Source organism: Nerophis lumbriciformis, linkage group LG11 (genome assembly GCF_033978685.3).
Source record: "Nerophis lumbriciformis linkage group LG11, RoL_Nlum_v2.1, whole genome shotgun sequence".
Classification (NCBI taxonomy): domain Eukaryota; kingdom Metazoa; phylum Chordata; class Actinopteri; order Syngnathiformes; family Syngnathidae; genus Nerophis; species Nerophis lumbriciformis.
This window is the reverse complement of record NC_084558.2, coordinates 47,131,843-47,158,296: the sequence shown is the minus strand read 5'-3', so window position 1 is coordinate 47,158,296 and position 26,454 is coordinate 47,131,843. Positions and strand designations below refer to the sequence as shown.

The 26,454-nt window shown below is 39.6% G+C and overlaps 2 protein-coding genes across 3 annotated transcripts in view; one reads left to right on the top strand and one right to left on the bottom strand.

Annotated features, from left to right (window-relative positions):
* The window catches only part of noc4l (nucleolar complex associated 4 homolog), a 40,950-nt gene that overhangs the window by 13,194 nt on the left and 1,302 nt on the right, over positions 1 to 26,454 (top strand). Inside the window, exons 4-15 of one of the 2 annotated variants that reach the window (XM_061966474.2) lie at positions 1,438 to 1,545; positions 1,622 to 1,771; positions 1,840 to 1,942; positions 2,019 to 2,053; positions 2,153 to 2,203; positions 5,666 to 5,777; positions 5,947 to 6,007; positions 8,493 to 8,603; positions 12,885 to 13,048; positions 13,200 to 13,282; positions 13,349 to 13,462; positions 16,448 to 16,575. In XM_061966474.2, coding sequence (XP_061822458.1) covers positions 1,438 to 1,545; positions 1,622 to 1,771; positions 1,840 to 1,942; positions 2,019 to 2,053; positions 2,153 to 2,203; positions 5,666 to 5,777; positions 5,947 to 6,007; positions 8,493 to 8,603; positions 12,885 to 13,048; positions 13,200 to 13,282; positions 13,349 to 13,462; positions 16,448 to 16,564 — 1,209 coding nt within the window. In that variant the 3' untranslated portion in view covers positions 16,565 to 16,575. Of the gene's footprint in view, positions 1 to 1,437; positions 1,546 to 1,621; positions 1,772 to 1,839; positions 1,943 to 2,018; positions 2,054 to 2,152; positions 2,204 to 5,665; positions 5,778 to 5,946; positions 6,008 to 8,492; positions 8,604 to 12,884; positions 13,049 to 13,199; positions 13,283 to 13,348; positions 13,463 to 16,447; positions 16,876 to 26,454 lie in introns of those variants that run through there. The other variant, XM_061966473.2, reaches the window with a different exon arrangement.
* scarb2c (scavenger receptor class B, member 2c) overlaps positions 25,058 to 26,454 on the bottom strand; it is a 32,428-nt gene continuing 31,031 nt past the window's right edge. Inside the window, exon 12 of the mRNA XM_061966475.1 lies at positions 25,058 to 25,528. Coding sequence (XP_061822459.1) covers positions 25,490 to 25,528 — 39 coding nt within the window. The 3' untranslated portion in view covers positions 25,058 to 25,489. The remainder of the gene's footprint in view (positions 25,529 to 26,454) is intronic.

Below are 26,454 nucleotides of genomic sequence, written 5' to 3'. Positions count from 1 at the left end.
TCTTGAAAGGATGTTAATGTCTCTTATATTAGCATGCTAACACTTTATGCTAGCTTATGAGCTAATTTAGTATGTTTAAACCAAAAAATCATGGATTTAGATCAGGGGTGCTCACACTTTTTTTGCAGGCGAGCTACTTTTCAATTGATCAAGTCGTGGGGATCTACCTCATTCATATATATAATTTATATTTACTTATTTATGAAATATATGTTTTTGTTAACAAGTTAAAGGTGTTTAATGATAATGCAAGCATGTTTAACACATATAGTTAATATTGTTAAAAAATTAAAGGTGTTTAATGATAATACAAGTATGTTTAATAAATATAGTTAATATTGTTAACAAGTTAAAGGTGTTTAATGATAATACAAGCATGTTTAACACATAGTTAATATTGTTAAAAAATGAAAGGTGTTTAACGATAATACAAGAATGTTTAATACATATAGTTAATATTGTTAACAACTTAAAGGTGTTTAAAGATAATACAAGCATGTTTAACACATATAGTTAATATTGTTAATAAGTTAAAGGTGTTTAAAGATAATACAATCATGTTTAACACTTCTAGTTAATATTGGTAATAAGTTAAAGGTGTATAAAGATAATACTAGCATGTTTAACACATATAGATTCCTTTCTTTCATGAAGACAAGAATATAAGTTGGTGTATTACCTGATTCTGATGACTTGCATTGCTTGGAATCAGACAGTAGTGCTGATAATGTCCGCATTTTTTCGAATGGAGGAGAAAAAAAGGCTCCTTTCTGTCCAATACCACATGAAAGTGGTTGGTTTTTGGCATCTTATTTGTCCAGCTTCCGTACTCCTTTGTATACACTTTACAAGAAATACATTGTCGGCAAACTCCGTAGCTTGCTAGCTTGTGCACGCCAGCTTTCTGAGACTCTTATTTTGTTAGCACAACTGTGCAACTGTGCAGTCGCGGTCTTTGGAGTTTTGACGACAGGTACGGCGCCAGGGTCTGTTGAAATAAAGTGTTTCTCGCCTTCCAGTCGGTTATTTTAATGAGCTGGCAGCAGTCAGCGTCATCTCAGAAGACCCTCGGGTGCCATGAATGTCAATCAAGTGACGAAAGTGACGTCATACTGAAGATTTATGATCGCTCATTTTTAGGACTATTTTTTTAATGCCAGGCTGGTGATCGACTGACACACCCTCCGAGATCGACCAGTAGCTCGCGATCGACGTAATGAGCACCCCTGATTTAGATACTTTGATCAACCCTGGACCAGGGGTTCAGGGCATAGATAGCAGGCCCATCCAAATTTCTTTGGGAGTTTTGTAGTTCATTAGTAGCGTGGTGCTTTGTTAGTACTTTATTAGTATACGGTGTACCATGCAACCCTACAGGAAAGTTAGCATGTTGAGGAAAAAGTCAACGTTCTTCTAATTGTGTTGCGTTCCAAACAGGAAGTTTCCCTGTGCTGCCTCATGAAGTTTGCGGCGGGTCAAGGACAGCATCCCTTGGAGGACTTGGACTGGAGTCAACATTTTAGTTTCCCGGGGAAACTCCTGCAGGTATGTGTCGGCGCTGCAAATGACGCTTATGCTCTGGAGCGGGAAACATGTCCTCTCGTTTCCGCGTGCGGGGCAGGCGGTGGTGGATAGACTCGTCTCACGGACCGCAGACAAGTCTCTGCTGATCTCCAGGTTCCAGGAGTTCCTGGAGAAGGACGACGTGCGCTATTACGTCATGGGCTGCGTCAGGCAGAACTTGGTCCGAGTCATGGATCACAGCAACGGAGTAAGTCTGATAACTCATGATGTATATTATTATATGTCACCTAACTCTTCCTTGTTGTTCCTGCTCAGAAAGACATGGCCGCCTATCTCAACAATGTCTTCAGCCTCATGTGCAACATCAGCATGCCCAAGAAGGAGGCGGAGCTCTGCAACTTCATGCTCCCGCAGGAAGGTGAGGCTCATGTTTTTCATCATCTCACCATGAATACCACAACCACGACGATGTTGACCACCTTGTGCTTTTCCAGCCAAACACGAAGACTGGAAAGCAACCAAACTGATCGTACGTAAACATCGCAGAGCAGCATTATATTAATAATAACGATAATCATAGTAATAATATTGATAATAATCTTTCTTCACGTCTTCTTTGCCCTCGCAGGAACACAAGAGAAACTTTGAGTGGATGTGGCTGGGCCTGCTCAAGTATAAGGTAGCATCTTGTACAGTAATGTAGCATGTACAGTAAGGTAGCGTCATGTACAGTAAGGTAGCGTCGTGTACAGTAAGGCAGCATGTACAGTAAGGTAGCGTCGTGTACAATAAGGTAGCATGCATAGTTTGGTGGCACCATGTGCAGTAATGTAGCATGTACAGTAAGGTAGTGTCGTGTACAGTAAGGTAGCATGTAAAGAAAGGTAACATGTACAGTAAGGTAGCATGCATAGTTTGATAGCATCATGTTCAGTAAGGTAGCACCATGTGCAGTAATGTAGCATGTACAGTAAGGTAGCACCAGGTACAATAATGTAGCATGTACAGTAAGGTAGCGTAGTTTACAGTAATGTAGCGTTGTGTACAGTAATGTAGCATGTACAGTATGGTAGCGTCATGTACAGTAAGGTAGCACCATGTACAGTAAGGTAGCACCATGTACAGTTATGCAGCATGTACAGTAAGGTGGCGTCGTGTACAGTAAGGTAGCGTCGTGGATAGTAATGTAGCATCATGTACATTGAGGTAGCATCTTGTACAGTAAGGTAGCGTTGTGTACAGTAAGGTAGTGTCGTGTACAGTAAGGTAGCACCATGTACAATTATGCAGCATGTACAGTAAGGTGGCGTCGTGTACAGTAAGTTAGCGTCGTGGATAGTAATGTAGCATCATGTACATTAAGGTAGCATCTTGTACAGTAAGGTAGCGTTGTGTACAGTAAGGTAGTGTCGTGTACAGTAAGGTAGCATGCATAGTTTAGTAGCATCATGTTCAGTAAGGTAGCACCATGTACAGTAATCTAGCATGTACAGTAAGGTAGCACCATGTACAATAATGTAGCATGTACAATAACGTAGCATGTACAGTAAGGTAGCGTCGTGTACAGTAAGGTAGCATGTACAGTAAGGTAGCGTCATGTTCAGTAAGGTAGCACCATGTACAGTAAGGTGGCTTCGTGTACAGTAAGGTAGCGTCGTGTATACTAATGTAGCATCATGTACATTAAGGTAGCATCCTGTACAGTTATGCAGCATCATGTACAGCAAGTTAGCGTCGTGTACGGTAAGTTGGCGCCGTCGTGTACAGGGATGTAGCATATTATACAGTAAGATCGCATGATAGGGACTGGGTGGTGAGATGGGTAGAACGCCCGTGCCAGCAACTTGAGGGTTCGAGCATGGATCCCCGCTTCTACCATCCAATGCACTCTCGTTGGGTCCTTGGGCAAGACACTTCACCCTTGCTCTCACTGGTGTATGAATGCTTGGTGGTGGTCAGAGAAATCGGCAGCCACGCTTCCGTCAGTCTACCCCAGGGCAGCTGTGGCTACATTGTAGCTTACCACCACCAACGTGAATGTGGAGCGAATGAATGATGGCCTCTCACTCCTCTGTGAAGCGCTTTGAGTGTCTAGTGTCGAGAAATGTGCCATTTAAATTCAATCCATTATTATTTTCAATATTATATGGTGCAGTAAGGTAGCAGCATAATATACAGTAAGGTAGCATATTGTACAGTGAGGTAGCATCATAATACGCAATAAAGTAGCATGATAATATACAGTTAGGTAACATAATACACGGGTAGCATAATATATAGTAAGGTAGCATAATGTACAGTTCGGTAGCATATTATACCACAATATAGTTAGGTAGCATCATAATATACAGTAAAGTAGCATAATATACATTTAGTTAGCACCATCATATACAGTTAGGTAGCATAATATACATTTAGTTAGCACCATTATATACAGTTAGGTAGCATATTATACAGTAGGGTAGCACCATAACATATAGTGAGGTAGCATCATAATATACAGTAAGGTAGCATATTCTATGGTATGGTAGCACCATAATGTATAGTTAGGTAGCATCATAATATACAATTAGGTAGCATTATAATATATAGTAAGGTAGCATCATCTACAGTGAGGTTGCATCGTAATATACAATAAAGTAACATAATATACAGTTAGGTAGCATATTATACAGTAGGGTAGCACCATAATATTGTTAGGTAGCATCATAATATACAGTAAGGTAGCACCATAATATTGTTAGGTAGCATCATAATATACAGTAAGGTAGCACCATAATATACAGTAAGGTAGCATATTATAGAGAGTGATAGCACCCTAATATACAGTTAGGTAGCATTTTATACAGTAAGGTAGCATATTATAGAGAGTGATAGCACCCTAATATACAGTTAGGTAGCATTTTATACAGTAAGGTAGCAACATAATAAACAGTAAGGTAGCATAAGGTACAATAAGCTAGCATAATATACAGGAAGGTAGCATCATAATGTACACTAAAGATTAGCATAATGTACAGAAAGGTAGCATAATATCCAGTTAGGTAGCATGGTTTACAGTAAAGTAGCACAATGTTGTACAGTAAGGTAGCATAATGTACATTTAGGTAGTGAATTAATATACAGTATTGTAATATCATATACAGTATGGTACCATAGTGATATACAGTAAAATAGCATCTTAATACACAGTAAGGTAGTATCATAGTACACAGTTAGGTAGAACAATATCAGTAAGGTAGCACAATTTACAGTAAGGTAGCATAATATACAGTGAAGATAATGTAATGTAATATACAGTAAGGTAGCATAGTAATATGCAGTATGGTAGCATAGTAATATACAGTAATATAGCATAGCAATACGCAGTACGGCAAACATTGTACATTAAAATCTACTGTAGTACATTTACCTGTGTATCAAACATTGCACCTTAAAATCTACTGTAGTCATTTACCAGTGTATCAAGCATTTTACCGTACATTAAAATCTTTTGTAGTACATTTACTTGTATCAAACATTGTACATTAAAATCTTTTGTAGTACCGTACATTTACTTGTATCAAACAATGTACATTAAAATCTACTATAGTACATATACTGGTATCAAACATTGTACATTAAAATCTACTATAGTACATTTACTTGTATCAAACATTGTACATTAAAATCTACTATAGTACATGTACTGGTATCAAACATTGTACATTAAAATCTACTGTAGTCCATTTACTTGTATCAAACAGTGTACACTAAAATCTAGTGTAGTACATGTACTGGTATCAAACATTGTACATTAAAATCTACTGTAATACATTTACTTGTATCAAACATTGTACATTAAAATCTACTTATTTTATAGAATCAAGTGTCCCAACAAAGGATTTCACTTGTTGGTGATTCAGTCTCTTACTTGTGTATTAAGTACACCAGTAAATAATCTGGCATTGGACCAAATAAAGATGTGCGTTAGCAGTGTGATAAAGAAGGTGAGAAACACTAATGGATTCCAAAAAGAACTGGTTGCAAAGTACAAAATTGGCGTCTGCCTGGCACGGATTAACCCGATTTGTGTTATTAATTACATATACATAATTTTTTATCGAAAAAAAGTGCAGTATGTGTGTATGTGTGTTAACAGTTACCAAGTAGTATGTACAAAAAGATCCTGGTCATCCTGCACGAATCCATCCTGCCTCACCTGAGAACACCCACGCTGATGATCGACTTCCTGACTGCAGCCTACGATGTTGGTACGTTTACATTACGCACGTACTGTACTGTAGTGTATGTGTGTACTAGCACACGTACTGTACTGTAGTGTATGTGTGTACTAGCACACGTACTGTACTGTAGTGTATGTGTGTACTAGCACACGTACTGTACTGCGGTCTACAAAACCACGTGTGTTTTGGTGCACAGGTGGCGCCATCAGCCTGTTGGCTTTGAACGCACTGTTTGTCCTCATCCATCAACACAACCTGTAAGTACCAAGACCACTTCAGCGGTGCAGCCCGCTTATGTTGACCACCTGGACAAGTGGTGTTGTGCTATTGTCAACTTCAATCAACGTCGCCGAGTCCAGTTAGACTGCATTAAAAGGCGCGCACGGTGACTTCCTGTTCAGCTTCAAAATAAAAGCATCTTACATTATAACACATTTTCTGAGCTTGTAGGAAAGCTTTGTTACCTCCCCCAGGTGTTAAATTGATATTGGATTGATTGATTGATGATATTGGTCTTTACAACATTATATAGTTAATGGAAAAACCGTACAAGTTATTTGTTTTACTTTTTTTAACTTAGCTGCCAGTTTAACATAGCTGCCAGTTTTTATACCGTAAAAAACAAATGTACGTCTTTCCATTTACAGCAATACACCGTTAAAAACAACCGTAGATTTTACAATCAAAAACTAGCAGCTCAGTCAACACAAGTTTAACGCAAAAAACAGTAGTCATTTTTTAAAATTTACAGTAATATGCTGTAAAGAACAACGTAAATTGTATTGTCATTTTTATTAATTTGATGGGTAGTTTGCTGTAAAGTTAAGTATTTATTATTTATTTTTATTTAGACAAAAACATGGCACAAGCGGCAGAAAATGGATGGATGTTTGGAAAGTATGATAATATACTGTAATATTTCTTGCAATATTGGATACTATTAAAGTTTAAAATGTATGCGACTTCAAGCAGTACATATATTTTTTTTCTGTCGAAATGAAAAAAATCCATTACATTTAGTGAGAAAATATTAAGTAGTTTATTGACACATATCATTTCCAGGTGTTTGCGGGCCAGATAAAATGATGTCGCGGGCCTTGAGTTTGACACCTATAATCTAAACCAGGGGTGTCAAACTCAAATACAGAGTGGGCCAAAATTTAAAACTGAAGAAAGCCGCGGGCCAAGGTTAATGTTTAACCTTTTAATAGGGACCCAAACAAGTTTTGCATTGAATATTGAACAAGCAAGGCTTATATAACTTTATAGTGACATCCAAAATCGAGTTTCAAATAATAATAATTAAAAAATATCAATGGCATATCAAATACAATTTAAATAAAAATGTAATGCCTCTTTTCTATTTGCAGCCTTCTGAGGTTAATATCAACATTAACTTTTTCCACAGGCTAATAAATTAGAAAATAAAATCACAACGAATAAATCAATCACTCAGGACTTTAAACCGCTCAGTTTGCAACACACTGATCTAATCTAATATGCCTAAGCCAGATACCTGGCATCTTTTCTTGGATGCTAGTTCATTAATGTCGAGGCTCAGGTTTTGAGCTGAGGCAACCTTCATTATCGAACAAAGTTGTTCATCAGTCATAATATCTCGTAGTCCACCCGGACCACAGTCTTGGGGGCGTGCCTTAAAGGCACTGCGTTTAACGTCCTCTACGAGCTGTCGTCACGTCTGCTTTTTATTCATTCTTACAACGTGCCGGCCCAGTCACAATATATGTGCGGCTTCTGTACAAAATGTGAATGCAATTCATACTTGACAAACAGCGATACAGGTTACACTGAGGGTGCCTGTAGAAATAACTTTAACACTGTTACAAATATGCGCCACACTGTGAATCCACACCAAACAAGAATGACAAACACATTTCGGGAGAACATCCGCACCGTAACACAACATAAACACAACAAAACAAATACCCAGAATCCCATGCAGCCCTAACTCTTCCGGGCTGCAATATACACCCCCCTCCCCTTCCGTGCGTCGGTTGAGGTGGGCGGGGTTTGGTGGAAGCGGGGGTGTATATTGCAGCCCGGAAGAGTAAGGGCTGCATGGGATTCTGGGTATTTGTTTTGTTGTGTTTATGTTGTGTTACGGTGCGGATGTTCTCCCGAAATGTGTTTGTCATTCTTGTTTGGTGTGGATTCACAGTGTGGCGTATATTTCTAACAGTGTTAAAGTTGTTTATACGGGCACCCTCAGTGAATCCTGTATCGCTGTTGGTCAAGTATGCGTTGCATTCACGTGTGTTTGCGTGCAGAAGCCGCACATATTATGCGACTGGGCCAGCATTCGTTGGACCGGGTGAAAAGCGGACGTGACGATTTTCGGGAGGGGCACTGAAACTCGGGAGTCTCCCGGGAGGGTTGGCAAGTATGAGAATTTGCGGTGAATGTGTTGTTACTGCGGCACCGCCGCTGTATTAAATCGGCGGGCCAGCTCTAGTGTTAATTTGATATCGCCTCAAGGGCCAAGTGGAATTACACGGCGGGCCAATTTTGGCCCGCGGGCCAGAGTTTGACACCCATGATCTAAACTGTGGCGGGTGTGCCTTATGTAGCGGTGCGCTCTACCCTGGGGAAAAAAGGGTATTAAGTTTGTGGCTAAAGTCAAAGACTAGATTCACGCGGTGGTTAGTTGGTTATGTCGAGGTGGGTCAACTTAAGCGGGTTGGTGCGGGATCCCGGCTGACTTACTGTTTTGCCTTGTTCCAGAGATTACCCTGACTTCTACAAGAAACTGTATAACCTTCTGGAGCCTTCCATCTTCCACGTCAAGTACCGAGCACGTTTTTTTCACCTGCTGGATATCTTCCTGACTTCCAGGTAACCTTTGAACTAGAGATGTCCGATAATATCGCACTGCCAATATTATCGGCCGATAAATGCTTTGAAATGTAATATCGGAAATGATCGGTTTGAAAAAGCAAAATTTATGACTTTTTTAAAGGGGAACATTATCACCAGACCTTATGTAAGCGTCAATATATACCTTGATGTTGCAGAAAAAAGACCATATATTTTTGTAACCGATTTCCGAACTCTAAATGGGTGAATTTTGACGAATTAATCGCCTTTCTAATATTCGCTCTCGGATCGATGACGTCACATCGGGAAGCAATCCGCCATTTTCTCAAACACCGAGTCAAATCAGCTCCGTTATTTTCCGTTTTTTCGACTGTTTTCCGTACCTTGGAGACATCATGCCTCGTCGGTGTGTTGTCGGAGGGTGTAACAACACGAACAGGGACGGATTAAAGTTGCACCAGTGGCCCAAAGATGCGAAAGTGGCAAGAAATTGGACGTTTGTTCCGCACACTTTACCGACGAAAGCTATGCTACGACAGAGATGGCAAGAATGTGTGGATATCCTGCGACACTCAAAGCAGATGCATTTCCAACGATAAAGTCAAAGAAATCTGCCGCCAGACCCCCATTGAATCTGCCGGAGTGTGTGAGCAATTCAGGGACAAAGGACCTCGGTAGCACGGCAAGCAATGGCGGCAGTTTGTTCCCGCAGACGAGCGAGCTAAACCCCCTGGATGTCTTGGCTCACACCGTCCCTTATGCCACCGAAGATGATCAAGAGAAGAATATCGACCCTAGCTTCCCTGGCCTGCTGACATCAACTCCAAAACTGGACAGATCAGCTTTCAGGAAAAGAGCGCGGATGAGGGTATGTCTACAGAATACATTAATTGATGCAAATTGGGCTGTCTGCACTCTCAAAGTGCATGTTGTTGCCAAATGTATTTCATATGCTGTAAACCTAGTTCATAGTTGTTAGTTTCCTTTAATGCCAAACAAACACATACCAATCGTTGGTTAGAAGGCGATCGCCGAATTCGTCCTCGCTTTCTCCCGTGTCGCTGGCTGTCGTGTCGTTTCCGTCGGTTTCGCTTGCATACGGTTCAAACCGATACGGCTCAATAGCTTCAGTTTCTTCTTCAATTTCGTTTTCGCTACCTGCCTCCACACTACAACCATCCGTTTCAATACATGCGTAATCTGTTGAATCGCTTAAACCGCTGAAATCCGAGCTAATGTCGCTATAGCTTGCTGTTCTTTCCGCCATGTTTGTTTGTGTTGGCTTCACTATGTGACGTCACAGGAAAATGGACGGGTGTATATAACGATGGTTAAAATCAGGCACTTTGAAGCTTTTTTTAGGGATATTGCGTAATGGGTAAAAGTTTGAAAAAAACGTCGAAAAATATAATAAGCCACTGGGAACTGATTTTTAATCGTTTTAACCATTCTGAAATTGTGATAATGTTCCCCTTTAAGCACCGCTGTACGGAGTGGTACACGGACGTAGGGAGAAGTACAGAGCGCCAATAAACCTGAAAGGCACTGCCTTTGCGTGCAGGCCCTGTCACATAATATCTATGGCTTTTCACACACACAAGTGAATGCATTGCATACTTGGTCAACAGCCATACAGGTCACACTGAGGGCGGCCGTATAAACAACTTTAACACTGTTACAAATATGCGCCACACTGTGAACCCACACCAAACAAGAATGACAAACACATTTCGGGAGAACATCCGCACCGTAACAGAACAGAACAAATACCCAGAAGCCCTTGCAGCACTCACTCTTCCGGGACGCTACAATATGCACACCCCGCTACCCCCTACCCCCCCCACCTCAATCCAGCCCCCCTCATGCTCTCAGGGAGAGCATGTCCCAAATTCCAAGCTGCTGTTTTGAGGCATGTTAAAAAAAAATAATGCACTTTGTGACTTCATTAATAAATATGGCAGTGCCATGTTGGCATTTTTTTCCCCCATAACTTGAGTTGATTTATTTTGGAAAACTTTGTTACATTGTTTAATGCAGGGGTGCTCACACTTTTTTTTGCAGGCGAGCTACTTTTCAATTGATCAAGTCGTGGGGATCTACCTCATTCATATATATAATTTATATTTACTTATTTATGAAATATATGTTTTTGTTAACAAGTTAAAGGTGTTTAATGATAATGCAAGCATGTTTAACACATATAGTTAATATTGTTAAAAAATTAAAGGTGTTTAATGATAATACAAGAATGTTTAATACATATAGTTAATAAATTAAAGGTATTTAATGATAATACAAGAATGTTTAATACATATAGTTAATATTGTTAACAAGTTAAAGGTTTTTAAAGATAATACAAGCATGTTTAACACATATAGTTAATATTGTTAACAACTTAAAGGTGTTTAAAGATAATACAAGCATGTTTAACACATAGTTAATATTGTTAACAAGTTAAAGGTGTTTAATGATAATACAAGCATGTTTAACACATATAGTTAATATTGTTAACAAGTTAAAGGTGTTTAAAGATAATACAAGCATGTTTAACACATATAGTTAATATTGTTAATAAGTTAAAGGTGTTTAAAGATAATACAAGCATGTTTAACACATAGATAACTTTCTTTCATGAAGACAAGAATATAAGTTGGTGTATTACCTGATGCTGATGACTTGCATTGATTGGAATCAGACAGTGGTGCTGATGACGTCCGCATTTTCGAATGGAGGAGAAAAAAGTCCTCCTTTCTGTCCAATACCACATGAAAGTGGTTGGTTTTTGGCATCTTATTTGTCCAGCTTCTGTACTCCTCTGTATACACTTTACAATAAATACATTGTCGGCAAACTCCGTAGCTTGTGCACGCCAGCTTTCTGAGACTCTTATTTTGTTAGCGCAACTGTGCAGTCGGTCTTTGGAGTTTTGACGACAGGTACGGCGCCAGAGTCTGTTGAAATAAAGTGTTTCTCACCTTCCAGTCGGTAATTTGAATGAGCCCGCAGCAGCCAGCGTCATCTCAGAAGACCCTCGGGTGCCGTGAATGTCAATCAAGTGACGAAAGTGACGTCATAGTGAAGATTTATGATCGCTCATTTTTAGGACAATTTTTTTAATGCCTGGCTGGTGATCGACTGACACACCCTCCGCGATCGACCGGTAGCTCGCGATCGACGTAATGAGCACCCCTGCTCTAGCGGGTGACTTTTCAAATGATGCTACATATTAGCAGTAATGCTACTTTTTGTAGAAACGCTTTCGCCCTACACTTGACAAATTACGGTTGTCTGTTCGACATATTCCCGCTTGAAGCCAAACCACCGCCAGACGATGGACCCCGTGCTGTTTTTCTTGGGAATTAATTCTTCCTTCATTTGTTACCAGATTCGCACCTTCTTTCTCTCGTATTACCACTCGCACCACAGCTAACTTTAGCCTTGCTGCTACCTCTCTGCTGCGCAAGGGCGTATACGTATATGTCGTGACAGTATGTGACGTATGTAAGAATGTGCGCTTGTCTGTCTGTGAGAAGGAGAGACTAGAAAGAGTGAGAAGAGCATGTAGTGTAATGCCAGCAGCTAAAACCAACTGTGTGAGAACGTATACTCCAATATCAAGATATAGTCATTTTCTATATCGCACAGAGACAAACCCGCGATATATCCAGTATATCGATATATCGCCCAGCCCTAACTTGATGCATATAATCACAGCAGTATGACGATTCTATGTGTCTACATTAAAACATTCTTGTTCATACTGCATTAATATATGCTACTTTTAAACTTTCATGCAGAGAGGGAAATCACAACTAAAAGTGTATTTATTAACCAGTTATTAAGCAGTGGCACAAACATTCATGTCATTTCCAAAACAGAAAGTGCAAAATTGTCAGACATTTTAAAAACAAGCTGTTAGTGCACTTTTGTGCATGATGTCACTAAGATGACATCACTAAGTGACGTCATAGTGAAGATTTATGATCGCTCATTTTTAGGACTATTTTTTTAATGCCTGGCTGGTGATCGACTGACACACCCTCCGAGATCGACCGGTAGCTCGCGATCGACGTAATGAGCACCCCTGGTTTAATGCATCCAGCGGGGCGTCACAACAAAATGAGGCATAATAATGTGTTAATTCCACGACTGTATTTATCGGTATCGGTTGATATCGGAATCGGTAATTAAGAGTTGGACAATATCGGGATATCGGCAAAAAGGCTATTATCGGACATCTCTACTTTGAACCCATGGGAATGTGTGCGAGAGCGTGTCTGATGCTTTGTGTGTGCTCAGTCACCTGCCGCTCTACCTGGTGGCCGCCTTTGCCAAGCGCCTGGCCCGCCTGGCCCTCCTAGCTCCGCCCACGGCGCTCCTCATCCTGCTGCCCTTCATCGCCAACCTGGTGCGTCGCCACCCCTCGTGCCGCGTCCTCCTCCACAAGCCCGGCGCAGACGACGGTAAGGCGACGATGCGGGGGCAGACATCACACCTTTTTACTTCCTCCTGCTCCTTTCTTTTCATGATTTGATTTGAACAAAAGAGAACAAACAAAGATGGCGTCTGCGAGGGCGGTGAGAAGGTGTTGACTGGCGTTTCTTCACACGACAGAAGCCGTGGAAGACCCTTTCGTGATGGAGGAAGAAGAACCTGCTCAGTGCGGCGCTCTGGACAGCAGCCTGTGGGAGATCAAGGTCCTCCAGCGTTCCCTCGTCACCGGCAACTTTGCTTTGGACCATCTAAACATGGTTTGTGTGCAGACGCTGCAGAGACATTACCATCCCGACGTGGCCAAAGCCGCCATGTTGTTTAACACGCCGCTGTCAGAAAGAGAGGATGACATCAACCGGCTGTTGGAGACCACCACGTACCAGGTGATGTGACGCCTCTAAATCATCCACTTTCTCATGGCCCGGCCATTAAGTGCTCAGCTGCAGAGAGTACTGGGCCTAGGTGTCAAAGTCAAGGCCCGGGTGGCCCCCGAGAGCCTGGAAATCTGCGTCAATAAAGTACGTTATCTGTAAAGTTAAAGTACCACTGATAGTCACACACCCACTGGAAGGTGAGGGGAGCAGTGAGCAGCAGCGGTGGCCGCGCTCTGGAATCATTTTGGTGATTATTGCTCCGTCTTCTTATTCTCTGGCAGACCAATCGCACACGATCAGTGTTTACAGTCCCGTCATCATGTGTTAATGAGGCAGAATCTCATACAGTTGTGTATAAATATTGCTACGTCTTCTTATTCTCTGGCAGACCAGGCACACACGATCAGTGTTTACAGTCAGTCCCATGATCGTGTGTTAATGAGGCAGAACCTAATTTAGTTGTGTATAAATATTGCTACGTCGTCTTATTCTCTGGCAGACCAATCGCACACGATCAGTGTTTACAGTCCCATCATCGTGTGTTAATGAGGCAGAACCTAATTTAGTTGTGTATAAATATTGCTACATCTTCTAATTCTATGGCAGACCAATCGCACACGATCAGTGTTTACAGTCCCATCATCATGTGTTAATGAGGCAGAACCTAATTTAGTTGTGTATAAATATTGCTACATCTTTTATTCTATGGCAGACCAATCGCACACAATCAGTGTTTACAGTCCCATCATCATGTGTTAATGAGGCAGAGCCTAATACAGTTGTGTATACATATTGCTCCGTCTTATTATTCTCTGGCAGACCAATCGCACACGATCAGTGTTTACAGTCAGTCCCATGATCATGTGTTAATGAGGCAGAACCTCATACAGTTGTGTATAAATATTAAGTTAAAGTTAAAGTACCACTGATAGTCACAGTGAAATTACCCTCTGCATTTGACCCATCTCCATGTTCACCCACTGGGAGGTGAGGGGAGCAGTGAGCAGCAGCGGTGGCTGCGCTCGGGAATCATTTTGGTGATTATTGCTCCGTCTTCTTATTCTCTGGCAGACCAATCGCACACAATCAGTGTTTACAGTCCCATCATCATGTGTTAATGAGGCAGAACCTAATTTAGTTGTGTATAAATATTGCTACATCTTCTAATTCTTTGGCAGACCAATCGCACACGATCGGTGTTTACAGTCCCATCATCATGTGTTAATGAAGCAGAACCTAATACAGTTGTGTATAAATATTGCTCCGTCTTCTTATTCTCTGGCAGGCCAAGCACACACGAGCAGTGTTTACAGTCAGTCCCATGATCGTGTGTTAATGAGGCAGAACCTCATACAGTTGTGTTTATATATTAAGTTAAAGTACCACTGATAGTCACACACACACTAGGTGTGGTGAAATTACCCTCTGCCTTACCCTGGGAGGTGAGAGGAGCAGTGAGCAGCAGCGGTGGCCGCGCTCGGGAATCATTTTGGTGATTATTACTCCGTCTTCTTATTCTCTGGCAGACCAATCGCACACAATCAGTGTTTACAGTTCCATCATCATGTGTTAATGAGGCAAAACCTAATACAGTTGTGTATAACTATCGCTCCGTCTTCCTATTCTCTGGCAGACCGAGCACACACGAGCAGTGATTACAGTCCCGTCATCACGTGTTAATGAGGCAGAACCTAATAAAATTGTGTATAAATATTGCTCCGTCTTCTTATTCTCTGGCAGACCAATCGCACACGATCAGTGATTGCAGTCCCGTCATCATGTGTTAATGAGGCAGAACCTAATACAGTTGTGTATAAATATTGCTCCGTCTTCCTATTCTCTGGCGGCCCGAGCACACACGAGCAGTGTTTACTGTCAGTCCCATCATCATGTGTTAATGAGGCATAACCTAACACAGTTGTGTATAAATATTGCTACGTCGTCTTATTCTCTGGCAGACCAATCGCACACGATCATTGTTTACAGTCCCGTCATCATGTGTTAATGAAGCAGTGCCTAATACAGTTGTGTATAAATATTGCTACGTCTTCTTATTCTCTGGCAGACCAATCGCACACGATCAGTGTTTACAGTCAGTCCCATGATCGTGTGTTAATGAGGCATAACCTAATACAGTTGTGTATAAATATTGCTACGTCGTCTTATTCTCTGGCAGACCAATCGCACACGATCAGTGTTTACAGTCCCATCATCGTGTGTTAATGAGGCACAACCTAATACAGTTGTGTATAAATATTGCTACGTCTTCTTATTCAGATCGCACACGATCAGTCTTTACAGTCCCATCATCATGTGTTAATGAGGCACAACCTAATACATTTGTGTATAAATATTGCTACGTCTTCTTATTCAGATCGCACACGATCAGTCTTTACAGTCCCATCATCATGTGTTAATGAGGCACAACCTAATACAGTTGTGTATAAATGTTGCTCCGTCTTATTCTCTGGCAGACCAATCGCACGCAGGCAGTGTTTACAGTCCCATCATCATGTGTTAATGAGGCACAACCTAATACAGTTGTGTATAAATATTGCTACGTCTTCTTATTCAGATCGCACACGATCAGTCTTTACAGTCCCATCATCATGTGTTAATGAGGCACAACCTAATACAGTTGTGTATAAATGTTGCTCCGTCTTATTCTCTGGCAGACCAAGCGCACGCAGGCAGTGTTTACAGTCCCATCATCATGTGTTAATGAGGCACAACCTAATACAGTTGTGTATAAATATTGCTACGTCTTCTTATTCAGATCGCACACGATCAGTCTTTACAGTCCCATCATCATGTGTTAACGAGGCACAACCTAATACAGTTGTGTATAAATGTTGCTCCGTCTTATTCTCTGGCAGACCAAGCGCACACGGGCAGTGTTTACAGTCCCATCATCATGTGTTAATGAGGCAGAACCCATTGCTACGTTCCTGGTCATGATCCTGCTATCGCTAACATGTCCTTGTGTCCTCCCAGCTGATGGAGAAAGACCTGAAGGTGTCCTCCAAGAAGGTCCCGCTGGAGTTTGAAGGTGCGACACGGCTGCTGGACGCAGACAAAGATGTAATGGGACGACACTTCTGTCTGCACTGAAAACAGCCTTGGTATTCATCATTATTATTATTATTATTACTGCAGTAAAATCTGTTATACCAACTCAGATGTTTAATCAGAATATTTGACTCACCCCATATAACATGTGGAAGAATGGCAAGAAGATGGAATACAGTAGAGTAGAGTAGAGTGGCGTTTTCATGGTTTTCCTCCATGGTCGCATTATTATTGAAACCAAATAGTTTCTGCATAACGTTTTGTAACACACGGTGTCCAAACTTTTTACACTGAGAAATGAAAACAGGCAGGGAACATTTTTGATATTTTTTATTAAAAAAATAAAAAATACAATAAACAGATTTTTTTTTAAATCTTTCCGGCTTTTCTGTCGTAAAAATGTTATACATTTTTTTTACTCAATGCTTAAATCTCTAGATCAACTTCCGGTCTTTATATTGATATAATGTAGAATTTAGTTATGTAGATAAATGTTTTTTGTCCTTTTTTGTTAAAAAACACAGTTTTTTTGGCAAACACACAAAATATGCAATATTTACCCCCAAAAAATATTTCAAAGTGGAATATTTTGTGACAACTGCTGGCTGGAAACTGGAGCGCTAATGGCTAGCTAGCTTAAATGCTAACATGAATAGAATAATATAACGATTCATGTTTTTCATTTCAAGCTGACAGGTAGAGTGTGTCGTGTCACTGCCTTTTTAAAACCACAACACTGATGGGGCAGTGGGTGTGGACTCTTGGTTGTCTCCGGCTTCTCCCGTGCCTCGTTCTCCGCCTTCATATGGCTGTACTTCACTTGCATATTCCCGGAACGTTTTGCTGACAGTTTTATCTTGCACAGTTTGAGCCAACAGACTTTGGAAAACACGAGGCGCTCACGTGAAGCACGCTGACCTTTATTAGGAAAACTTCACGGCAAACCACAAATACACAACACAACAGTTTTATGTTTGACTGCACACTGAACTACAGGAAAACATTGGCCATCATGTTGTGTTACTGTAGTACTATTGTGTTATTGTAGTATTGTGTTAATGTGGTATTGTAGTATTGTGTTAATGTAGTATTGTGTTAATGTGGTATTGTAGTATTGTGTTAATGTGGTATTGTGTCCAAATGTTATCAGAGGTGTTAAAAGATACTTGTACTGATGTGACAAAGTAGGAAGAGTGGTAAAGGTACACATTCCTAGTGGTCATTAAAAGTAACATATACATTTTTTTTTACATATAAATATTTATAGGGGACCTATTGTTTGATGTGTACATATTTATAGGGGACCTATTGTTTGACATAAATATTTATCGGGGACCTATTGTTTGACATGTACATATTCATAGGGGATCTATTGGCTGACATGTACATATTTATAGGGGACCTATTGTTTGACATGTAAATATTTATAGGGGACCTATTGTCTGACATGCAGATATTTATAGGGGACCTATTGTTTGACATGTAAATATTTATAGGGGACCTATTGTTTGACATGTAAATATTTATAGGGGACCTGTTTTATGAGTAAATATTTATAGGGGACCTATTTGACATGTAAATATTCAGCAGGTACCTATTGTTTAACATGTAAATATTTATAGGGGACCTATTGTCTGACATGTAAATATTTATAGGGAACCTATTGTTTGACATGTAAATATTTATAGGGGACTTGTTTGACATAAATATTTATCGGGGACCTATTGTTTGACATGTACATATTCATAGGGGATCTATTGGCTGACATGTACATATTTATAGGGGACCTATTGTTTGACATGTAAATATTTATAGGGGACCTATTGTCTGACATGCAGATATTTATAGGGGACCTATTGTTTGACATGTAGATATTTATAGGGGTCCTATTGTTTGACATGTAAATATTTATAGGGGATCTATTGTTTGACATGTACATATTTATAGGGGACCTATTGTTTGACATGTAAATATTAGTAGAAGAGCTATGTTTGACATGTAAATTTTTATAGGGGACCTATTGTTTGACATGTAGATATTAGTAGAAGACCTATGTTTGACATGTAAATTTTTATAGGGGGACTTGTTTGACATGTAAATATTTATAGGCGTCCTGTTTTATGAGTAAATAGTTATAGGGGACCTATTGTTTGACATGTAAATATTTATAGGGGACTTGTTGTTTGACATAAATATTTATCGGGGACCTATTGTTTGACATGTACATATTCATAGGGGACCTATTGTCTGACATGTACATATTTATAGGAGACCTGTTTTATGAGTAAATATTAATAGGGGACCTATTGTTTGACATGTAAATATTTATAGGGGACCTATTGTTTGACATGTAATATTTATAGGGGACCTATTGTTTGACATGTAAATATTTATAGGGGATCTATTGTTTGACATGTAGATATTTATAGGGGATCTATTGTCTGACATGTACATATTTATAGGGGACCTATTGTTTGACATGTAAATATTTATAGGGGACTTGTTGTTTGACATAAATATTTATCGGGGACCTATTGTTTGACATGTACATATTTATAGGGGATCTATTGGCTGACATGTAGATATTTATAGGGGACCTATTGTTCAACATGTAAATATTTATAGGGGACCTATTGTTTGACATGTAATATTTATAGGGGACCTATTGTCTGACATGTACATATTTATAGGGGACCTATTGTTTGACATAAATATTTATCGGGGACCTATTGTTTGACATGTACATATTCATAGGGGATCTATTGGCTGACATGTAGATATTTATAGGGGACCTATTGTTCAACATGTAAATATTTATAGGGGACCTATTGTCTGACATGTAATATTTATAGGGGACCTATTGTTTGACATGTAAATATTTATAGGGGACTTGTTTGACATGTAAATATTTATAGGGGATCTATTGTTTGACATGTAAATATTTATAGGGGACCTATTGTTTGACATGTACATATTCATAGGGGATCTATTGGCTGACATGTAGATATTTATAGGGGACCTATTGTTCAACATGTAAATATTTATAGGGGACTTGTTTGACATGTAAATATTTATAGGGGATCTATTGTTTGACATGTAAATATTTATAGGGGACTTGTTTGACATGTACATATTTATAGGGGACCTATTGTTCAACATGTAAATATTTATAGGGGACCTATTGTTTGACATGTAATATTTATAGGGGACTTGTTTGACATGTAAATATTTATAGGGGATCTATTGTTTGACATGTAAATATTTATAGGGGACCTATTGTTTGACATGTAAATATTTATAGGGGATCTATTGTTTGACATAAATATTTATCGGGGACCTATTGTTTGACATGTACATATTCATAGGGGATCTATTGGCTGACATGTAGATATTTATAGGGGACCTATTGTTCAACATGTAAATATTTATAGGGGACCTATTGTCTGACATGTAATATTTATAGGGGACCTATTGTTTGACATGTAAATATTTATAGGGGACTTGTTTGACATGTAAATATTTATAGGGGATCTATTGTTTGACATGTAAATATTTATAGGGGACCTATTGTTTGACATGTACATATTCATAGGGGATCTATTGGCTGACATGTAGATATTTATAGGGGACCTATTGTTCAACATGTAAATATTTATAGGGGACCTATTGTCTGACATGTAATATTTATAGGGGACTTGTTTGACATGTAAATATTTATAGGGGATCTATTGTTTGACATGTAAATATTTATAGGGGACTTGTTTGACATGTACATATTTATAGGGGACCTATTGTTCAACATGTAAATATTTATAGGGGACCTATTGTTTGACATGTAATATTTATAGGGGACTTGTTTGACATGTAAATATTTATAGGGGATCTATTGTTTGACATGTAAATATTTATAGGGGACCTATTGTTTGACATGTAAATATTTATAGGGGATCTATTGTTTGACATAAATATTTATCGGGGACCTATTGTTTGACATGTACATATTCATAGGGGATCTATTGGCTGACATGTAGATATTTATAGGGGACCTATTGTTCAACATGTAAATATTTATAGGGGACCTATTGTCTGACATGTAATATTTATAGGGGACCTATTGTCTGACATGTAAATATTTATAGGGGACCTATTGTTTGACATGTAATATTTATAGGGGACTTGTTTGACATGTAAATATTTATAGGGGACCTATTGTTTGACATGTAAATATTTATAGGGGACCTATTGTTTGACATGTAAATATTTATAAGGGACCTATTGTCTGACATGTAAATATTTATAGGGGACCTGTTTTATGAGTAAATATTTATAGGGGACCTATTGTTTCACACATGAATGTGTAGTTATTACTTTTTGTCTTCTTTGCGCATTGGGGACTGGTGTCCTGGGTCCGGCCGTCCAACCCCCTCTCTATGCCCTGCTCCTTTGGGTCCTGCTGGGTCTTGTCCCCACACCCGGTCCATCGTGGCCCCTCAGTGTGCTGTGTTGCATAATGTCATGTTGCGCTAGCACGTCAACTGTTATCATATTTACGAGCACGTTAGCATGCTGACATTTTTTCTTATGTTTAGACCTAAAAATCATGAATTTTGATACTTTTAACCATCTTGGAAGTATGCTAGCTTTCTTAGCTAATTTCACATGTTTACACCTAAAAATCATAGCTAGTGACACTCAATTTCAGGTCAGCGTCAACTCTTCAGCATTTCAAACACTTTCTGTATTCAAACTATTCCAACAGTCATTCTACGTCTAAGTTCAGCTTCAATTTCGGGACATTCCTACCAAAATTGCAAATTCCAGTTCCATTTGTAGTGCAATCATGTTTATTGTCATTTCTGTGTTGTTGATATTTACCTCACTAACTGCTTCGTTACTATCGTAGTTGTGTAATTGCTATGAAGGGCTTGGCTAAAGTATCCCACAATGCATTGCCAGAAGCCACGTCCTCGTTCGTGGTGGCGCTACACGTAATATTTCCGAACTATTGAGTGGAAAATAACACTGATACGGAAAATACTGTGAGTGGTTAGAAAAGCAAAGAAGTCCCTCCGTGGTTGTAAGGAGCAAACTAACATTTGGATGTAAGACCGTACAAAGAAGGGACATCGTGTCATGACCACTTGATTTCCCACCCTGACACCCTGAATAACCACAGACGGTCATCTCAGTCTGATAGAAAATAAATATTGTAGTAATTTCCTGTCAAAACCACTCTTAAGTGTTTGTGTCGTGGTTTCTTTGCCTTAACTGTCTGTCCCTGTTTTCTTTCCCAGAGATAAGACACTTTTATGGCCTATGCATATTTGGAGCCCACTGGAGATGTCTCCCAACCCCCCACGCTCTCTGCTGTGATGTTGTTTGTCAGATGTTACCCTCTAAATGGTTTTCTTTTAATGACTGGTGTTGTTAAAGTACCAATGATTGTCACACACACTATAGGAGTGGTGAAATCTGACCTTGTTCACTCCCTGGGAGGTGAGGGGAGCAGTGAGCAGCAGCGTGGGCCGCGCTCAGGAATCATTTTTGGTGATTTAACCCCCAGTTCCAACCCTTGATGCTGAGTGCCAAGCAGGGAGGCAATGGGTTGCATTTTTTTTTTTTAATAGTCTTTGGTATGACTCGGCCGGGTTTGAACTCACAACCTACCGATCTCAGGGCGGACACTCTAACCACAAGGCCACTGAGCCGTAACCACCTTACCCAATGTTTTGCCTAAACGTTCCAGGTTTTTGCTAATATCACAATCAGATAAAGTGTGTTTGCACTTCTCGCTCCCCTCCTTCTTCTTTCTGTAGCAGCAAAAGCCATTTCTCCTTTATAATCTGATGTTATTTGAGTAGTCTCTCTCTCTTTCTCTCTCTCTCCCTTCTTCTTTCTGTAGCAGCAAAAGCCATTTCTCCTTTATAATCTGATGTTATTTGAGTAGTCTCTCTCTCTCTCTCCCTCCCTTCTTCTTTCTGTAGCAGCAAAAGCCTTTTCTCCTTTATAATCTGATGTTATTTGAGTAGTCTCTCTCTCTCTCTCTCTCTCTCCCTTCTTCTTCTTCTTTCTGTAGCAGCAAAAGCCATTTCTCCTTTATAATCTGATGTTATTTGAGTAGTCTCTCTCTCTCCCTTCTTCTTTCTGTAGCAGCAAAAGCCATTTCTCCTTTATAATCTGATGTTATTTGAGTAGTCTCTCTCTCTCTCTCCTTCTTTCTGTAGCAGCAAAAGCCATTTCTCCTTTATAATCTGATGTTATTTGAGTAGTCTCTCTCTCTCTCCCTTCTTCTTTCTGTAGCAGCAAAAGCCTTTTCTCCTTTATAATCTGATGTTATTTGAGTAGTCTCTCTCTCTCTCTCTCTCTCTCCCTCTCCCTTCTTCTTCTTTCTGTAGCAGCAAAAGCCATTTCTCCTTTATAATCTGATGTTATTTGAGTAGTCTCTCTCTCTTTCTCTCTCCCTTCTTTCTGTAGCAGCAAAAAACATTTCTCCTTTATAATCTGATGTTATTTGAGTAGTCTCTCTCTCTCTCCCCCTTTTTCTTTCTGTAGCAGCAAAAAACATTTCTCCTTTATAATCTGATGTTATTTGAGTAGTCAAAGAAATACTTAAAAAAGACCTTAGTGTTTCTCTGGACATGTGTTTGTTGAAGATGAGACATTCCAAAAACATATGGCAGGATTGGGAGAATGACAGGTCTCATGTGTTCTTTCACGTGTCCTAATGAGAGGAGTACAGTAGCCATTATCAAGTCCCTGCAAAGTCGGGGCTGTCATTTCTACTTACAAAATATTCTTAGTTACCTGAAATGAAATGGTCTCGGTTGATTGCTGCAATCCATGCGCGTCTTAGCCTCTTAACTCCTCGTTTCCGCCACTTCCGTTTGTCCAGAAATAGGCTTATGGACAAGATAAAAGCTACTTCTTTCCCTCCCACCTCCATTGTGGCAGTTAACACCCGCACATGTCGTGGATATCATGAGTATCGCTGGATGAATGCCCAGCAACAATGAGCGTGTTTACAAACAAAGACTTCTACAAACCCCGTTTCCATATGAGTTGGGAAATTGTGTTAGATGTAAATATAAACGGAATACAATGATTTGCAAATCATTTTCAACCCATATTCAGTTGAATATGCTACAAAGACAACATATTTGATGTTCAAATAATAATTAACTTAGAATTTCATGGCTGCAACATGTGCCAAAGTAGTTGGGAAAGGGCATGTTCACCACTGTGTTACATGGCCTTTCCTTTTAACAACACTCAGTTACCGTTTGGGAACTGAGGAGACACATTTTTGAAGCTTCTCATGTGGAATTCTTTCCCATTCTTGCTTGATGTACAGCTTAAGTTGTTCAACAGTCCGGGGGTCTCCGTTGTGCTATTTTAGGCTTCATAATGCGCCACACATTTTCAATGGGAGACAGGTCTGGACTACAGGCAGGCCAGTCTAGTACCCGCACTCTTTTACTATGAAGCCACGTTGATGTAACACGTGGCTTGGCATTGTCTTGCTGAAATAAGCAGGGGCGTCCATGGTAACGTTGCTTGGATGGCAACATATGTCGCTCCAAAACCTGTATGTACCTTTCAGCATTAATGGCGCCTTTACAGATGTGTAAGTTACCCATGTCTTGGGCACTAATACACCCCCATACCATCACACATGCTGCCTTTTACACCTTGCGCCTACCACAATCCGGATGGTTCTTTTCCTCTTTGGTCCGGAGAACACGACGTCCACAGTTTCCAAAAACAATTTGAAATGTGGACTCGTCAGACCACAGAACACTTTTACACTTTGCATCAGTCCATCTTAGATGAGCTCAGGCCCAGCGAAGCCGACGGCGTTTCTGGGTGTTGTTGATAAACGGTTTTCGCCTTGCATATGAGTGTTTTAACTCGAACTTACAGATGTAGCGACCAACTGTAGTTACTGACAGTGGGTTTCTGAAGTGTTCCTGAGCCCATGTGGTGATATCCTTTACACACTGATGTCGCTTGTTGATGCAGTACAGCCTGAGGGATGGAAGGTCACGGGCTTAGCTGCTTACGTGCAGTGATTTCTCCAGATTCTCTGAACCCTTTGATGATATTACGGACCGTAGATGGTGAAATCCCTAAATTCCTTGCAACAGCTGGTTGAGAAAGGTTTTTCTTAAACTGTTCAACAATTTGCTCACGCATTTGTTGACAAAGTGGTGACCCTCGCCCCATCCTTGTTTGTGAATGACTGAGCATTTCATGGAATCTACTTTTATACCCAATCATGGCACCCACCTGTTCCCAATTTGCCTGTTCACCTGTGGGATGTTCCAAATAAGTGTTTGATGAGCATTCCTCAACTTTATCAGTCTTTTTTGCCACCTTTCCCAACTTTTTTGTCACGTGTTGCTGGCATCAAATTCTAAAGTCAATGATTATTTGCCAAAAAAACAATGTTTATGAGTTTGAACATCAAATATGTTGTCTTTGTAGCATATTCAATTGAATATGGGTTGAAAAGGATTTACAAATCATTGTATTCCGTTTATATTTACATCTAACACAATTTCCCAACTCATATGGAAACGGGGTTTGTAATATGGCCAACAGCAAAGCATTGTGGGAAATGTAGGAGAATCCAAAGCCCTTGTATAAAAATCATAACAATATAGTAGGTCCCCTTTAAGGGCGTGGTTGTCAGCAGGATTGAGAAACACACCAGTTGTTTAGGAGATGTGTTCAATTCCCTTCATGTTGTTAGTGCCTGCAATACTCTTACTTACTTCAGTCCAACCCGACGTAGAACATGTTTAAAAAATGAACATTCGTCCACACATTCTAAAAAGTTTCCAGATAGCTGGGAGGGTATTTAAAAAAAACTAAGAAACTTGTACTTGGAGCTCCGACGTGCAGATGAATACTTGAGTAGTGCAGGAAGCACGGCCGAGGTTCACACGTCACTTCCTATTCGGGCTGTTAGGATGCAAGCAGCGGCTGCCGTTCTGCTGCAGTACTCTGGGGAAAAAATGTTACAATGTTAGGCTACATAATACTTTGCTACATAATGCTATGATTTATCCTGAGGGAATCAATAAAGTACTATCTATCTATCTAATACTATGCTATGCTATGCTACATAATTATATGCTATGTTACAAAATATAATACTATGCTATGCTACATAATGCTATATTACATAATACTATGCTATGCTACAAAATATAATACTATGCTATGTTATGTAATATAATGCTATGCTACATAATGCTACACTATAATTCATAATGCTATGCTATGTTTCATGATGCTATGATGTTACATAATGCTATGTAATGCTATGCTATAATCCATAATGCTATGTCACTTAATACCATGCTATGCTACATAATGCTATGCTACATAATTATATGCTATGTTATGCTACATAATGCTATGTTACGTAATGCAATGTTATGCTATGCTACGTTTCATGATGCTATGATGTTACATAATGCTATGCTATGCTACATAATTCTATGCTCTATTATGTAATGCTATGCTATAATCCATAATGCTATGTCACTTAATACCATGCTATGCTACGCTAAAATCCATAATGCTATGCTATGCTACAAAATATAATACTATGCTGTTATGCTACATAATGCTATGCTACATAATGCAGTGCTATAATCCATAATGCTATGTCACATAATACTATGCTATGCTACATAATTATATGCTCTTACATAATGCTATGCTACATAATGCTATGCTATGCTACATAATTATATGCTCTTACATAATGCTATGCTACATAATGCTATGCTATGCTACATAATTATATGCTCTTACATAATGCTATGCTACATAATGCTATGCTACATAATTATATGCTCTTACATAATGCTATGCTACATAATGCTATGCTACATAATTATATGCTATGCTACATAATGCTA